At 39.5% G+C, this 17700-nt stretch overlaps 2 protein-coding genes across 2 annotated transcripts in view; one reads left to right on the top strand and one right to left on the bottom strand.

Annotated features, from left to right (window-relative positions):
• The window catches only part of LOC146481246 (dynein axonemal heavy chain 7-like), a 79541-nt gene extending 70203 nt beyond the window's left edge, over positions 1 to 9338 (top strand). Inside the window, exons 79-87 of the mRNA XM_085108879.1 lie at positions 671 to 849; positions 1574 to 1640; positions 2434 to 2526; positions 3152 to 3328; positions 4818 to 4979; positions 5473 to 5673; positions 5816 to 5977; positions 7275 to 7829; positions 8425 to 9338. Of these exons, the coding sequence (XP_084965005.1) occupies positions 671 to 849; positions 1574 to 1640; positions 2434 to 2526; positions 3152 to 3328; positions 4818 to 4979; positions 5473 to 5673; positions 5816 to 5977; positions 7275 to 7829; positions 8425 to 9066 (2238 nt within the window). The 3' untranslated portion in view covers positions 9067 to 9338. The remainder of the gene's footprint in view (positions 1 to 670; positions 850 to 1573; positions 1641 to 2433; positions 2527 to 3151; positions 3329 to 4817; positions 4980 to 5472; positions 5674 to 5815; positions 5978 to 7274; positions 7830 to 8424) is intronic.
• A 1206-nt stretch (positions 9339 to 10544) lies between these two features.
• Positions 10545 to 16277, bottom strand: LOC146481245 (uncharacterized). Its single transcript, XM_085108598.1, has 3 exons — positions 15949 to 16277; positions 11721 to 11834; positions 10545 to 11015 (listed from the first exon to the last, which is right to left on the bottom strand). The coding sequence occupies exons 1-3, from the start codon at positions 16163 to 16165 to the stop codon at positions 10690 to 10692; spliced, it is 657 nt and encodes a 218-aa protein (XP_084964724.1). The 5' UTR covers positions 16166 to 16277; the 3' UTR covers positions 10545 to 10689.
• Positions 16278 to 17700: the final 1423 nt, after the last annotated feature.

Below are 17700 nucleotides of genomic sequence, written 5' to 3'. Positions count from 1 at the left end.
TTTCCAAGTTTAAGAAAACAAAAGTGGGGAATTCAGTACACATTTTGGAGAAGAAACTTGTGAAAAGGAAAGTCGGTCTCAAGCAGTTTACTTACTGGATTTACAACAAATGCTGGAGATGGTTTTTCTTTACGCCCCAACAGTGATCAGCATCTAGTTTTTCCTTATATTGTCGCTACTTCATCAAATCTACAGGCTATGAGATTTAAGAGAATGATCCCAAAGACCAAATGGCTGGATTTTGCACCAAATTGTCCCGACTAGCGCGCGTTGGATATGAGATGATAGATAGCTAACGAGGCGCCTAGCGCCGAGTTGGCTATAATCATCTCACATCCAACAAGCGCAAGTGGAATAATTGTTTTATTAAAAACAACGACGAACCGTTGCTAGATCTGGCTGATTTCGCTTTGCAAGAACAACCAGAAGACAATTTAATGGTCTCTATTTCTTGGGCATGGTATAATGGATGATATACCATGACTGCTAAGCCAATCAAATCCCTGGAATTGCTTTATCTAATGATCACGATTTTAATAACAAGGAATATATGGAGGACAGAGATTATGCCTGTTGATATTGAGTGTTAAGGATGAAGTGCTTATGGGAGGCACTAGGGACACTGGTTATATGAAATTATGATTAACATGTATGACGCCTGTCGTTGCAGCTGTTGTTCTCGTTCCTGTTGTGTGTCAATCTTCTGAAAAGCAAAGGAGAGGTGTGTGATAATGAATGGCGTTTCTTACTGACTGGCGGAGTAGGCCTGGACAATCCTCATTCCAATCCCACCGCATGGCTGCCGTCGAGGTCCTGGGACGAGCTTTGCAGGCTGGACGACTTGTCTCTGTAAGTACACATCACGTGGTGTTCGCATGCTACAAGCGTCCCTCTAATAACTAACATAAATTAACTTAAGAAAACTATACAGGCACTGTTTACTAGCGATGAAGACAAAAGCATTGTGTTCAATATAAGGAGCTTAAGTAGGAACTGTGAGAAGAACCAATTTGTTATCTTGTATGAACGCCGTGATTGAGCACTCGGGTTGGTTTTCGCCGGATAAGTCGTACCATTAGAAGAATTTAATGATTGTTGCAAATGAACTGCAATATGCGATCTTTGCCGGTGCTTCCGTCAGATTTGCGAATTGAACAATTCCATGAAATGGAGTCGTATATGAAGTCACAGCTAACAAAGGCGTATGGCGTCAAGTGTACAATGAATTGGCTAAGCCGAGTTGGCTACCGGATATTTGTTTTGTACTCAGTATCAATTTTAAAACCAGTTACCTGAAGAAAACAGAGGGGAGGCTTAGGTTTCACGCCATTTTATGTAGCACAAATGGCTTGAATTAATCAGGCTCAGAGAAGGGTTGATAGTATATAATTGAAAGGCACAAGTTCATTGGTAGTGAACTGAAAGAAATCAAGTCCACATTAGTCAGTTGTGTGTCGTATATTGAATTAAACAAGCTAAAGACGTTCACGGTGGCTTCAACTCGTACTCATTTCTTGAAATATTCTTGTCTCTCGGCCTACTAAATGACTTTGCTTGATTCTTCCCTCCATAGGTTTAAAGGATTTCGACATAAGTTTCCCAAGCACCTTGAAGGGTGGAAGAAAATCTACGATAGTAACGTAAGTTTTACCAACTTCGTGACTTCTTGACATCGATAAAGTGGACTTGCATCCAAATAAACCTTTAAAGCTAGCTCCTTTGCGGCTTCTCAAACGAGGTCTGTTGTTAATTCACTATACAACGATGTACAATCCAGACAGCAGCTACAGGTAATAGACCACTGAAACTAGAGGCGCAGGTTCCTTTGTTAAATGTAGCAAAGAATTCAAGCTGGCTGACGATCAGGCTAATTAGGAGAAAAAATCAAAACGACCCCTTTAAGGCTAGTTTCCATATGATCGCGGATCGCAGATCGCAGATCGCAATAAGGTCTGCGATCGTCTGCGATCATATGGAAACTACTTCTGCGATCGTCTGCGATCCTGCGATCGCGATCGCAGACGATCGCAGAAGATAGAACCATGTTCTATCTAAAGGCTGGTTTCCATATGATCGCAGACGATCGCAGACCTTATTGCGATCTGCGATCCGCGATCATATGGAAACCAGCCTTTAACTTGATTATCACAATACCTTTGATGGTTGTGATGTTGGTCGCTGCATTGTAGCAATAGAAAGCTTGATCACCCGTCCCCTTCTCCGAATCACACAAAGCCCGATCTCGCGAGCATCCCACAGCTCACCTTCAAGTCACTATTTCTCATTTTGTAATTTTCTGGCCGCGGAGATTTAGCGACAACTTGATTTTCAATTTCGACAGCTTCTTATCGATGCCCGTCACGTTTTAAACTCTTTAATTTAGCGATCTTTATACTAACCAAATGATGTTTTTTTTTACTGACGTGTTTTTAGGAGCCAGAAAATGAGCCTCTGCCAGGAGAGTGGAACGAGAAACTTGGCCAGTTTCAGAAAATGGTCATTCTACGCTGTCTGCGACCAGACAAGGTATGTTGAGTCTTGCTGCTGTAGAATTGCCTTTAAAATGAAGCGCTTTAATTGGTGTCAAATGATTATCACAGTGAAGACTTTAGGCTTCTTACATGGAGGGAGGAAGATCCTAGCACTAGGAATATCCTAGATGGCGAAACAAATTTTCGTGGTTTTCATGCAGAAATTTCGGTCGGGGTGGTTTTCAAGTGGAGAAGGAAAAGAGGAAATATTGTCGGTCTTTAGCAGCGGAACGTCCGGCAGCCACCATGTTTGTTTTTCTTATCCCAAGTACTAGGACCTTCCGAGTGAAGGTAGTTTGCATGGTGGTAAGATCTTCCTATCTCTCTGCTAGAAAGATCCTAGCGCCAGGGTCAAGTACAACCTTTTGCATGTAAACTGAATACAGAAAACATATGACCCTAGGATGATCCGCCTTCTAGGATCTTCCTCCTTCATGTAAACAGCCCCTTAATTCTCGTTTTACTGGGCACCCTCACTTTCTTTGGGAAATTCTTCGACCACCCATTTTGACCACGCTTTCTCCGACTCTCGTATTCGACCCACAGCCAAAGAAATGATTCAAACTCTAATACGGCTATCGGTAGGTACCAGCTGAAATAATGACTTGTACTGTTTTCAGATGACTCCTGCAGTGCAAGACTTTGTTACCGCTAAGCTTGGTAAGCGGTTTATCGAGCCGCCTCCGTTTGATTTGGGGAAAGCTTTTGCTGACTCCAACTGTTGTGCACCGCTCATCTTCGTGCTGTCGCCGGGATCAGATCCCACAGCTGCTCTTCTCAAGTTTGCTGACGATCAGGTAAGTACATTGATATGTGTGTGTGTTGTTTATATATCAACGGGCTAGTAACAGTGTATATTTAACAATTATTCACGAGCGCGTGTTGGATATGAGATGATATTTAGCCAAGTCAACGAGGCGCTACTTCTATTATCCAACAAGCGCGAGTGGGATAAAAATCATTAAGGAGTATTGTTAGGTCTTGCTGATTTCGCTTTGCAAGAACAACTAGAAGACAATTTAATGGTCGCTTTTCTCAGACATGGTATAATGGCTGATATAGCATGACCTCTAAACCAATCAAATCCCTTAAATTGCATTGCACAATGATCTACTTTTTAGTAAATGTAATTGAACTAGCGTGAGATCCGTATTGGGAAATATTGGTCGAGTACTTGCTTATGTTCAAGAAGTGCGACAAAAATTGCAAGAAAAGTAAAAACTACGACATGACGGTTTGAACATTTCCTACTTCATAAGCTTAATTTAAAACATTTTTTGCTTTGTTTTTTGTCAAAATTGAAGCACTTTTCTCCTTTCAAACGTGCGTTGTAGCGCAAGCGGTCCACGGTCCGTATAGGAAAATTCGGACTGCTCAGGAAGCCAATCAGAATGCTCCTTTTGAGCGCGGACCAGTTCCGCTATATAATGATAGACCATGTCATCTATGATAGCAGGCTTTTCCAACCGATTCGAACTGAATTTAGTGAACGGAAAAGATTTGAATGGCAGAACCGTGTAAGGAAAATAGAGGTAACAGTGAGGTCGTTGTGACATAAGCATAAGCATAAACATAAGCATAAGCATAAGAATGTTCACACTTGTGACATAAGCATAAGAAAGGCGACATACGCAGGCGCATTGGGCTTCAGACTTTGATCGCGGGAGAATGGGGCGAGTTGTAGTTGCAAAATGGCGGACGACGGGGACGAAAAACTCTTCATACCGGCTGGGTACTCAGACAAATCTTGTCAACTTACCATTCTCTATGCCGACGGCTTTGGCGACATCTTTCCAGGCTAGGTTTTTTTTCTTGTTGTCTTTAAAATCAGGTGATGCCTTGTCGTATAAATAAGGATAAATGCGAACAGCTTCGGTTAATTTTTCTGAAAAATCTGTAGAAGACGCCATCTTGGAACTGCAGATCAGCCGGCAGAGATTGGGCACTATTTTCCATTATATTTCCGCTGATATCAAACACTGCTGCCTCCTTATGCTTATGCTTATGCTTATGTCGCACCGGTTCACACTTGTGATAACGTGACATAAGCATAAGCATAAGAAAAAGTTTCCTTTTCTTATGCTTATGCTTATGTTTATGTCACACCGGTTCACACTACACGTTCTTATGCTTATGCTTATGTTTATGCTTATGCTTATGTCACAAGTGTGAACCAAGCTTAAAAGTTTATCTAGGCTTTCTTTAAATTTTGCCGCGTTTTACTCCAATATTGAGTCAAATACAGGTGTATTTTTATTGAATGTACTTGTGTGTTTGTTGTAATAGGGCTTCAGTGGATCAAAGCTGAGCTCATTATCACTGGGTCAGGGCCAGGGACCAATTGCCATGCGCATGATCGAGAAGGCAGTCAAGGATGGCACGTGGGTGGTGCTACAGAACTGTCATCTGGCCACATCGTGGATGCCAACACTTGAGAAAGTTTGTGAGGTAACAGCTTTCTTCATTGTACAGCCACTACTACGCGTTCAGAAACAAAATCCAGCAGCGAGGGTTCAGTGGAGAAATAACAAATTTGATTTCACCCTTTCAACTTAAGCAATGGCGTAATCGCCGTTTAATGCGTACGAGTAAACTCCGCGTTTATCCACGTTTGCTCTTTGGTTAACATCTGAGAATGTTTATCTTGAATGACGATGCACAGCCTTTTTTCTTTCCCGCGCTAAATCAGATAGGGAAAGTCACACTCGAACCTAAATGGCCCACACGACCGGAGCTAACCTGTTGTCTGTAGCATGAAGCAACTAGGAGTATTGTTACTCCTCCCCCCTTACATCCTGTATGGGATACTAGTTTAGCTGTATGTCGCCAATACCCATTTATACACCTGGGAGAAGAGAGGAATAGGTCTATCAACATACTACTGACGATCAAGTTGTCAGAAAGAAAGTAATTAAACGAGGCTTTTTGACTTGTTTTAAAGGAATTGAATCCAGACACCACGCACCCAGATTTCCGTCTGTGGCTGACAAGTTACCCGTCACCAAACTTCCCAGTATCTGTGCTGCAGAATGGTGTCAAGATGACGAACGAGCCTCCCAAAGGACTGCGCTCTAACGTCATACGATCATACTTGAGTGACCCAATCTCCGACCCGGAGTTCTTCACAACTTGTAACAAACCGGTAAGTGTTTTGAACAGAATGTGGCTCGTTTGTAGCCGGGCGCTACCTTGACGTCAATGCTAAATTGCTAGGAATTTTGTCTCACAACAGTGCTTTGCTAGATGGCGGAATTCTCATGTGTTGTTTTAACTTTCTCTTTCAGCGAGAGTTCAAAAAGATGCTCTATGGCCTGTGTTTCTTCCACGCCATCGTTCAAGAACGGCGAACATTTGGTCCCCTGGGTTGGAACATTCCATACGAGTTCAATGAGACTGACTTGCGGATCAGCGTTCGACAGCTTCACATGTTCATGAATAAATACGATGTAAGTGTACCTAACTTAAAGCGCGTTCGATTGACCCTATTCTGGAATAGGAAAACACAACGATGACAGGAAATCCCTCATAAGAGGTTTAAGGAGTTACTGAAGTACAAAATGGCTCTTAAATTGTCATGTGCCAGGGAAAAGTCTTCCCAAATTTACTCTAAATTAGAAATTTAACAGCTATTCCGCTAATTCTTTTTTCCGGAATACGGTCAATCGAACGCAACCTTAGATATGTGAGTATTTCCTTTTTGATTCTTGTAAAACTTGGTACTTCAGACAAATAGTTCGAAACAATACGTTAAGCCTTATCTTGTATCAGTTGTGAAAATACAGCAGTGTTTAAGCACGAAGGCGTGCCGCCCCGACAACATCACGGTTCATTTGTTAATCAACAGTCAACAAGACATTACTTTGAAGTAAGCGGAGGGTGCAGTTTTGAATTTCAACTTGCCATTTCGTAGAAAAGATTATACAGGGCAGAATATTTTGGCTTGTAAGAAGTCGTGAACGATTATAATTTGCATGAATTTGCAACATGTAGGTACCGCCAACTCTGCGAATGTGAAATTTAGTCTGAATTACTTGTCTTCACTACAACTATTTCATTTCACGTCTCTTTCTATACAAAATTGTAATTTTTGATTTACAGTAGCTAAAATTGTTGAAGCAATGAAGAGTTTTTAGCTGACGTTAAACTTCCACATGAAAACAAATTGGAGAAGTTAATGAAGTATCCAAAGTGCTAGGAGCTAAGTGCTTTTGTAGTGAACCGTCTTTTTGAAATTCCTTTAGGAGTTGTCCGCTTACTCAACATAAATTGTTAAGAAGCCAAAGATTTTCGTGTCAGTACTAGTTTAAGGACAGTGCCTACTAATACAGAAGTATTTTTGCACAGTTTATGACTATGTGGGAAAAGCAGATCTTAGTATGGGCTACTGGAATCCAAGAAGAAAATTGAGGATAGCAGGGCATTTTTAGGGGTATAATTAAGCAAAAGTTATTCTAAAAAGCAGTAAAGTAAAAAAGCAATGTATGGCGTTTTTTTTTTTCAAATTGAAGCTTTATTATCTCTGAAAAATACATTGTTACCTCCAATTTCCTTTTTGGATACCAAGAGCACTTGCTAAGTTTTGCTTTCTCCGCATAGTTTTAAACCGCGCAAAAATATCGAACTATCCCTGTATTAGTAGCCACCACCCAAAGGAAACCAGAGTATCTCGAGATGCGTAGAATGTATGCGCAGTAACCAAAGCTGGAACCTTCCTTAAAGTTATGTTTGTTTTTGTGTTGATAGGAAGTGCAATACGACGCTCTGTCTTACCTGACTGGTGAATGTAACTATGGCGGACGAGTGACTGATGATCGAGATAGACGAACGCTTCTTACAATCCTGGATAAGTTCTTCTGCACTTACATCATAGAAGATGAGGACTACAAGTTTTCCCCTAGCGGTACTTACTTTGCTCCAAAAGAAGGCGACTATGAATCATACATCGATTACTCGCGAAGCCTTCCGCTGATCACTCATCCAGAAGTGTTTGGGATGCACGCCAACGCAGACATCAGCAAGGATCAACAAGAAACACATCAGTTGTTCAACAGTATCCTTCTCACACAGTCACGAGCTTCCTCCAAAGGCGGCAAGTCTGAAGACGAGGTCCTGTTTGGAGTGGCCGAGGACATCCTGGAGAAGCTACCCAAGAATTTTGACACCGAAGCAGCACTGCGCAAGTTTCCTACGACGTACACACAGAGTATGAACACGGTGTTGGTGCAGGAGATGGTGAGGTTTAACAGACTCACTGAAGTTGTAAGAGCATCGCTCATCAACATACAGAAGGCTATTAAGGTAAAGAAAATCTCTAGTATTGCTTACTGAGAATTCTACTCAGTGGGGTTTGAACTCACTACTGTTAAACACGGCCTATGTGACACTGGTTGTTTGGGCTAATCTATATGTTGAAAGTAGGTTTCTTTCATGTAAGAAAACAAGTAAACAAGCACGTTTCTTCTTGCCATTGAAAAAGGCGTCAATTGCTAGTTGCCCGCCCTTCCAACGGCTCGAAGCCCCTGTCTTGTGTTACAATATCATTTTTAAGTTTTTGCTCAGTACAGCTAAAAAGAGGGTTACTGTTGCCATAAACCACAAGTTATTCCTGAAGGAAAAAGCAACTGCCATTGGTAAAAAGCTATGGTTACTCGCCAGTAATTACAACCTTCAGGACGCTGAGGTGTCTTGCTCATCATCGTAAAATTCATGACCCAACAGGGATACGTCTAATTTACATATTTTTGACACAGAAAAAGGTGAAAGCAGTTTCATGATGAGTACAGACTACTCTCTCCTGTCTAGGTTAGAGAAGGGTTAGAATAGGACTGGCTTGTTAATAAAGAAGTGTTTCAGGTTGTTTTGAATGTTAACATTTTTGTTTGTTGTTTTGCAGGGCTTGGTTGTCATGTCATCCGAGTTAGAAGAAGTGGTGAGTGGCATTCTCAAAGGTAAAATCCCCGGTCTTTGGATGAAGAAGTCGTATCCATCCCTTAAGCCACTTGGTAGCTATGTCAATGACCTGATCGCTCGACTCAAGTTTCTCCAAGAGTGGTACGATAACGGAGCGCCTCCCGTGTTTTGGTTGTCTGGATTCTTCTTCACTCAAGCCTTCCTGACGGGCTCAAAACAGAACTACGCCAGAAAATACACCATACCTATTGACCTGTTAACGTTCGACTTTGACGTCCTTGATGACAAGAAATATGACACCCCACCCGAGGATGGCGTCTATGTGACAGGATTGTTCATGGAAGGCTCACGGTGGGACAGAGACAAGAAAGTGATTGGTGAATCGTACCCTAAAGCACTGTACGATAACATGCCTGTTCTGTGGCTTAAACCCTGCAAGAAGGAAGACATCATTGACAGGCCGCATTATGTTGCTCCTGTGTACAAGACGAGTGAGAGGCGAGGAACGCTGTCTACCACAGGACACTCAACCAACTTTGTCATGGATATGCGTCTGCCCTCTGACCAGCCGCAGTCCCATTGGGTCATGCGCGGTGTAGCTCTTCTTTGTCAGTTGGACGATTAAGGATTACATTCAACTCATACACCCTGTATATAGTCACTGTACTACTCTGTATTTAACTCGTACTTAGAATTTAGTGCTGCTGTGTTTAACTTTCGTTAATTTTTTTAACTGGAGATTGAATATCAAGAGTGTAAACTGCAAATAATCTCCCACTCGGGTAATATTACAAGTAGTGTCTAAAAAATAGTTGATGTGAAAAGCGAAACCCTTGTGATAAACGCCTTGTTGTGATTGACTTTTTCATGGTAATAAAATGTTTTCAAGAGTGGCAATCATTTGTTTGATAACTACATGTCACCCAATCTCGTCCCCAGTCCCTTCTTGGCTCGCGGCCGAACGTAACGTCGTCCGTTGAACTGTTCGGGAAGACGCGCCCTGTTATGCTCGGCCCCAAGCCTCAGCACGCTTGATAAGCGCGATTTGGCCTGGGATCGCGACTTTAAGCATTTTTAAAAATTCAGTTTGTTGAACTTCTAATTTCAACTGACAAAGTAGTGTAGTAGTTATTCCTGTCCATCCTCTAAACAATCGTGGATTTTAGTTTTGTATTAACACTGTGAGTCCCAAGCGAGCTAATTTATCGCCAGCTGGCCTTATGGCATTTTACTGTTCGCGACCCGAAAAGGTACGGCAACTAAGTTAAAATTTTCCCAAGTTACACCTCCTCATCACATCTTTGTCGTTGCTTCCGTTTTTTAGTCGCTTATCAAAAAGAAGCGGAGGCTAAACATAAGAAATAAAGGGAGAGGATGTGCGTTTGGCCATGTTCGAGAATAAAAATGGACGCAACTGTACTTGTTATGGGTTTTCGCCCATTATTTACACATCATAAACATCGAAAAGCTGGAAAGTAAATTCAAAACCACTTACCAACGTAGAACGTGTGAATGCAAAATTTGCTGCGTTAATCCCCAAATAAAAAGGGAGGCTTTTTAGCGATTTCGTGTGGGCAAGTGTGAGAATGAGGGTGACTGGGTCGAGGTGCGCAGAACAAATGCGCAGTAGCAAAAAGAGGCACCCTCCTCAAGAGCAAGAAAAGGACGGAAATTAAAAAAGATGGGTTCATTGAAACACAAAATGAAATTTCTGCTTTTAAACTATTCTATTTTATTGTTATTTTCAGTTAAAACACTCGGTGTGTTTGAGAGCACTACTTAAACTTAGCTTTCTTATTTGTATTCTGTTCCTATGAGCAAAACAACTGACATGAACAGTGTTCCTGCTGTTTCACTGCATGGAATTTACCACAGTATTCAGCAAGTTTTAAGGAAACCTCCACTCTTGAGATAAATTGTCGTTAAATTATTGAAAATACAGTCTTATTTCAAATTTTGTTGGAAAACAGAGAAATGATATTTCATTATTCAACAAAACACAGGATTTTATTATCGATTTTTATTAGATCCATTTTCAAATTAAAGTAAAAGCCTTATCTTAGCGGACGTTCCTTATTTTATTTATTTATTTTTTTTTTAAATACGTTCAGAACCGCAGTCAAGCTCCTGCCAAGCTTTTTCAATGCTCTAACTGTTGTTGCTGTTGCTGTTGCTGTTGCTTTTTTCGCAGGAGAAGCTTATATTGTTTGATGGTTCTTATGTTAACAGCAGCCATCACCAATAGCTGCTAGCTTCCCTCGTCCTCTGCCTCAGGATTAGTACTTGAGACAGACTCTCTGGCTTCTTGTCTCCATTTCATGCGTCTGTTTTGAAACCACACTTTTACTTGGTTATCAGATAAACCCAGCATCGCAGCTAGCTGATGTCTGTCAGCCTTGGTCAAGTATTTCTGAACCTCAAAGCGTTTCTCGAGTCCCTTACGCTGCAAGTTTGAAAACACTGCTCGTGTCCAGGGTCTTCTAGGTTTGCGCGGCCTTGTTTGTCCGTGAATGGTTTGGGTAAAGGTTTCTGAAGAAGGTGTCGAGTAACTGATGCGGTCGTTGTTGAAAGAATCTAAGAATAAATAACAATTATTCTTGTTATCGAACTATCTCGTATAAATCAGCAGTGATTGTTCTTGTCGTGAGATTGTTTCTCAAAATTATGCAGGTTGTATATTATAAAATACAATCCGTTTCATTTACAAAATTGGGTTAGGAGTCAGTATTCATTTTTCGCGGGACTACTTTGGTTCAAAATAGCGACGAATAATCAGTCAAGCTTTATTTATTTATTTAGTTTGCTTCCTAGTTTGTTTTCTTCTTCTTTTTGTCTTAGAATGTTCGTGTGTTAAAAGGACAGGCGCCTTTTTGGTTAGTTTATCAAAGAACTGGTTATGAAACCCTCGCATCTTCAAGTTGATAACAATGGCGCTGCAATTTATGTTGGAAGGGCCGCGACCGTGCATAGTCCTTTGTTTTAATGATATCTAAATATTTTAACATGAACGTCAGTTGAAATCACACATTTCAAAATCTATTGTGGTCTGTGCAAGGTCAAGGCCAAAAATGCTAACAAAAACATATAACAAAGAAGGTTGACTGACTTCAAAACCATTGCGTTTTATTAACTATACTTTTATATAAAGACGTCTAAGGCAAATTAATCAGCCCTGATCGCAGGTTATTTATGCCTAAATTATTAATCTAGCCTTGAATTGGAACCCGATTATAACTGACCAACAAAAGCACAAATAAAAACAATTTATTTTGCCATTACCTGAGGTAGCAAGAAGAGACTGGTTACCATGGCAACTGTATCCACGCGGCACTGTATAGCAGGTGTATGGAGTATTCCAATAACATGGATGTCGAAACATGTGACAGCGAGATCCTGAAATCACACAACAGGCTCATAAATAAATGCATAAACAGTTGGATTGAAGACAGGAATATGTTAAGTGTGATTTCAGTATTGGGTGAAAAATATCATTTCTAAAAAAAATTATGTTTGTTCGGGAAAAACTGGTCTAATATTTGGGGACCAAATTTTCTTCAGTAAAAAACGATTAGCTTTAGATTGTACTCAAGAGAAAAAAAAAATGCCTTACCCTATATGCAACATGATAAAAAATCACGTGTTCGCTGATAAAAGTAGGCCATTAAAATTCAAAATTTTCGACCTAAAGGGTATAAGTGCAGACCAAAAAAATACCCTTGGTGGAAGTGGAGTGGTGTTATGAATGGCCTCAGTATCCGGAAAACGTACGAAATCAAGGATCAAAAATCAAAAGAATGTTGGGTACGCTTGAGCAAAATAAACCTCATATGGTCTACTGACAGCTCCAGAGACCTCGACTTTTTAAAGAAAGGAACAATAGCCTGGCTGCCACAGAAACTTCAAACATTAAATTCGACAGCAAACAAAAATGAACGCCTGCAGGCTTTGCATCAAAAGATTTCTCAGCGCAATAATCATTAGCAAAAACAAACTGTACAGTCGTGTGAGGAAAATTATGAGAAAGTCTGACACAAGCGCGCGAGAGCCGGCAGGCCACTGTTAAACTAAAGGAGGAAAAGGCGCAGGAATCACGCAGGCTTAAACACCGTGTAAGTGAATCAACAACCAACAGGTTTTAAATTCGGTCAAATAACCTTCGGCTCCTTTCCCGTCACCCAAAACAATTTGTCCGTACGCCAATGATTTCTGATATAGCTCTCACTGAGTTGTGAGTTCTCCAGTTTCGATTAATAATTCCAGTAATAAAAAAAATTAATAAAATTGGCCATTAAAGATTAAAGATTAAAGATTGTCAAAAATCTAGGACCAAGAGTTGCGTGTTTTTCCATTCTTGTAAATTTACATTGCCTCTTACTAAATTCAATTTAATTTATTTATAGTTTTTTTTTACTAGTTGTTATTTTGCCGAGAAGTTACTTACAAAAACTGAGATGTAGAGGTCGTACACATTATAATCTAGTTTCATAGAAAAATCATCGGATATTACATTGAATATAAAGAAATTTATTCGACCTCCCCATGCACCAAATCATTACCAAAGACAATTAAACAGCGAACGGACTGACTTTTAGCTATCGCGGTTTTTTTTTTCGCTCACGCGCGTGACATAAAATCAAAGCCTATGTGAACAAACGTATCCTGACATAACACAGATAGAAGCAATTACAACTCCTTACCAAAAAAATATCAAATAGTTTTGAACTAACTTTTCTCATGATTATAACCAAGATTTATAAAGCTTACCACTTCTGAAAAAAATGATCTCAAAGTATAATTTAATTTCTGATCAACAAGAAAAGAAGACGAAATTATGACACTACAATGAAGGTTTTAACGAAGTACAGAGATCAACAGTCGAACATTGCCACTCAGATTTTCTGAAAGCTTGTCCCTTTGGAAGTCAAACTGCGTGTCATGTTAGACTGCTATCTATTCTCTGTCTTCCCTTTTTCAACAAAAATCAATTAGTTGATATGACATTCATGATGTGTTTTTACACAGCTGAAGTTAATGTTTGAGCAACTCTGTATCTTCAATGTCCCATAGTGTATTATGCCCAGCCAAGCCTTTGTACAGGCGTTATGCCAGGCCTTTAAATCTCTCCTTTCTTTGTAGCGTTGTATTTGCTTTTCTTAGAATTTAAGGCAGATTTATGGCCATTTATACTTTAAACCTGTAAAAACAAACCATCAAAACATTTCTTTTTACAAAAGACGCCTTACTAAAACACGAGCAAACAGTGGACAAAACATTCGAAACGTTAAACGAGATGTTAAGGAATAAATTCGATATTTTGAACTATTTCAAATGTACTGAATTAGTTGAAGATCTATTAATTAATTGGAAGGAAAAAGTCTAATTTTGAAATTCACGAGATCGCTTGTTTGTCAAATCAGTAAGTCTGGCTTAAACTGTAGATGAAAAACTGAAGACGAAAACATGGAAATTAAAACGTAAAACATGGAATTCGAAACGGCTTGGACGGTACAGAAAGAAGATAACACATGAGCCTGCGCTGACTTCAAAGTGAAACCGACAGAAGAAAGCAACTTTGATGCGATGAAATTAAAATATGTCATGAAACCATTTTGATGTGTATACAGCTTTGCAATAACGATGCCTTTAACTAACCATATTGGATCATGTTAATGATCTATTCCAGTGAAGCAGGCTGCCCCTTTAGCCAGTTAGGCTGTAAGCCCTCACATCGACCACTAACATAATGCCCATTTGAATTAAACAAGGAAGTATCATATAGCAGTTTTATCTTTCTTTTTGTTGAATTTTCCCCAGGGTTAAAACATTTTCTCCTACATATGCGTACGACATGGTTTTACAATCGAAAGATGACAAAGATATCATTTTAATTGCGATTAATTAAACTGAAAACCCCTCATTTAAGATAGTTAGTTGGGCGAGAGTACCGAGTGTTTTTTTCGTTTAGCGGAAGGCCAGCTTAGCACTTGTAAATTCGTGCCTTCGATCTTTCCTTCAATTTGTCGGGCATTTCGCCACTTAAAGTCTCATTGTGGGATATCTCTACAATCTACAAGTCATTGATTTCTTTTCTGTTAATTCATTTTGAGTTAGCTAAGATACAAACACCATGCGATCATGTCAAACGGTCTCAAAAGAAAAGAAGGCTTCTTCGTCTTGATTTTCGCTCTAACTGAGGTTATCAATTCTTTATAGCACTGCAAAAAGGCATTTCTTTGAAGTCTCGCAACATTGGGCCGACGGTCTCCTGGTAAATGAGAAAAATTAGTTTAGGACTAAAACCCAAAAGAAATTGCTGTATTACTTGGCACTCAAGACCTGGGGCAGAAAATTCAGCTGTAATAATCGCTTTTCTGATAAATCCAGTTGCAAGCAAGTAAACTGCGAACAAAAAATTCATTATCTGGGATTAAAACCTTTCGGTGTAAATCGTCCATTACTCTTGTCTGTTAAATCTCGGCACAAACACGGTCAAACTTTAGAGTCAAAGTTCGGCCGAGGCGAATGTATGCGCTTTTAATTACCTCTCCTGCCCTGTTGCTGTGTCTTTATCACCGTGTGTATTGAGATATGTATCTGTGTGTGTTTGGTTTAAGACTTCTCTAATAAAGTCTAAACAAAGAAATGTTAGCTAGAATCACAGTTTTCGCGTTAGCAATACGTGCGAGGTTCGATACCTTTTTCGCTCACTTACAATGCAGAACAAAAGAAAGATTGAGTCGAATTCGGCTAGTCGTACAACACACTGAGCTCGATCGAACGAACATCAGGAGGAACAAATGGGGGGGATCTTTGGATCCAATCCTTAATTCACGTGAGAACTCAGCATTTCACAGAAGAACCACAGATGACTATAAGGGAATCGTTACATCAGCTTCTTCTATCTCAATCCTTAAAACAAGTGATACATTAATTACCACATGCAAACCCTTAGACTGACTAAATGAATTGACACGACCAAGTGCTGCACGAGGACACTATTGATCAACTTCCGTTGTACTCAGATATATTCACGATATCTTTACCGCAAGCTATGTTCAGTATACAATAAGATATCTGCACAGCAAACAGTGCTATACAACACCATATCTCAATGACAACCTGATTGAGTGCCGTAAAAAGGTATTATTCGCAGATCTTGTATGAACATTAGATAACTCCGAGGAACATGCTTGTGCCGCAATGCTAAATTAATCACGGGAGGTTTACAAACAAAGAGAAAACACGATTCGTGTTAAACTTGGCAAACTTAAAACAAACATCATGTTTTCAAATTAACACAGTCTTGAAAAATATTCGAATTCTCTTTCGAAGCAAGTATTCAGCTTGTTTCCATCTTCATCGAATCTAAAATTCAGCTGTACTCAATCACAATAAGAAATAGAGAATGAGAAAGTTGATCTAACTGCGTAGATCTTAGTTTCCCGGCCATTAAAGTCAATCTTTTTACAAATGGTGAGGATACATGAACAAAAAATAATCACTTTACCGTAATATGGAAGATAAGTTGAAGTCAAAGGCTGGTTGCATGGAAATGAAATATGCCTGCTTCTTGAAGAGAGATGAATCACTGAATCTGCTTGCGTCGACTGGGAACTTTGGCCGGGACATTGTACCACAGCGGGAACAGTCTGCGGCGCTAAAATGTCGTCAATAAGAAACGAAGCTACTCTTGGGCGATCGTCTTGTCTTTCTTCTCGGTTCATTGAGTTGGTACACGCCTGGTTTACACATCCACAAAAACACAAGCTACGAAGCGAACGTACACGGCTGTTTCACCCCCTGATCACCCGTGTGCTATGGATATGTTGACACGTCCTTGTTTACCGTCACGATTTTATCCATTAGCATTGACTTGTTGATTTTAATCGTCTTGACTTTTCCTTATCAGACGGCAAGTCATAGATTTTCTGTCATTTTTTATTCAGTGCTTTTCGGTTCCCAAAACTTAAAGTTACCGAGATTTTTTATAGCAAAAAAAAAAGGACTTGCCAAACATGGTGCTTTTAGCAGTAACATGCTAACATCACATTAAATAATGGTGCCAAATTGCAACCTTTAAAGGTTTTGGATAAAAAACTAAATTTTATTGTGTTCAGATAATAGCTTTAAACTATTACATTTGTTTGACAGTACAGCTCATTCAAATATATCATACAAACTAAAGAGATTCGTTATGTATCAAAGCTGTCCAATCACAGAGAAGACTTAGTGAAGCCAGACTATGAATGTCTAACTTTTAACACGCATCCATTTAGCAAGTAATCGCATTCAAGTCAATTATAAGTTATTTTAACACCGCCGCATAGCGTGTGTTCAGACACTACTCTAACACTGTCCTCAACCTAAGGTTATAATATCATTAGACATTAATTTCACATTTTCCATTAACAAGCGGAAATCTTTGAAGCTGTTTAATGTTTTCTTTTAATCCATGTCTTCCTTTTTCCTAAAATAACGTGACAGGAGTGTATCTGTAGTACAAAGGCAAGTGACAAATTTTGCATCAGAATACCGAGCAAAGCAAACACATTAGTGGAGATAAAAGATACAGCTTGACTGTGGGCCATTTGTTTATAGATTAGGCAAACAGTTTTGACTAGATATTCCGGTATTTCAATTCGCCAATTTCAAAAATATACACATATCATGATAAGAAGGAAAATTTTAGCAGGAAAATCATGACTACCAATATTTTTTCGTCTTAATCAAGAAAACAACGAGGAACGTAAAGCCCTTAACATCACCGCACGCCATGAAAGTATTTGAAAAATGTTTCGTGTGGTTAAACCAACTGCCATTTGAAGAACAGTGGCAGACAAGATTACAATATGAGTATTGTTAGAATGTTCAACAAATCTGTTAATGCATTAAGGAAAGCAAGCATCCGATTGCTATTGTACCAAGATAATGAAGGCAAACAAGTGTAACAGTAGGTCAACGATAGTCAAACCACGCTATGATACGTTCTCTGTACAAACTGATTAGATTCTCTCAGTGAAATACGATAGCAGTATCATATATCATCTAATCGCTTATCTATCGACAGGTTTTTATTGACCGTGTGTATTAAAGTTACTTAGCATGCCTTGCCTCTCCCAGGCCTCGCTCGTTCTGTAAAATTCTTTTGAGATACAATTATGGAACCCAGGCCGTCCCATTCTCTTTACACTTGAATGATTGAATAGCTGTCCAAAATAAAATATGGAAATTTTAAATTTATATCAAAAAGGATTTACTA

The sequence above is a fragment of the Pavona decussata genome, unplaced genomic scaffold (genome assembly GCF_977016875.1).
Source record: "Pavona decussata unplaced genomic scaffold, jaPavDecu1.1 SCAFFOLD_51, whole genome shotgun sequence".
Classification (NCBI taxonomy): Eukaryota; Metazoa; Cnidaria; class Anthozoa; order Scleractinia; family Agariciidae; genus Pavona; species Pavona decussata.
The sequence above is the reverse complement of the archived record's forward strand: the minus strand, read 5'-3'. Positions and strand labels throughout refer to the sequence as shown.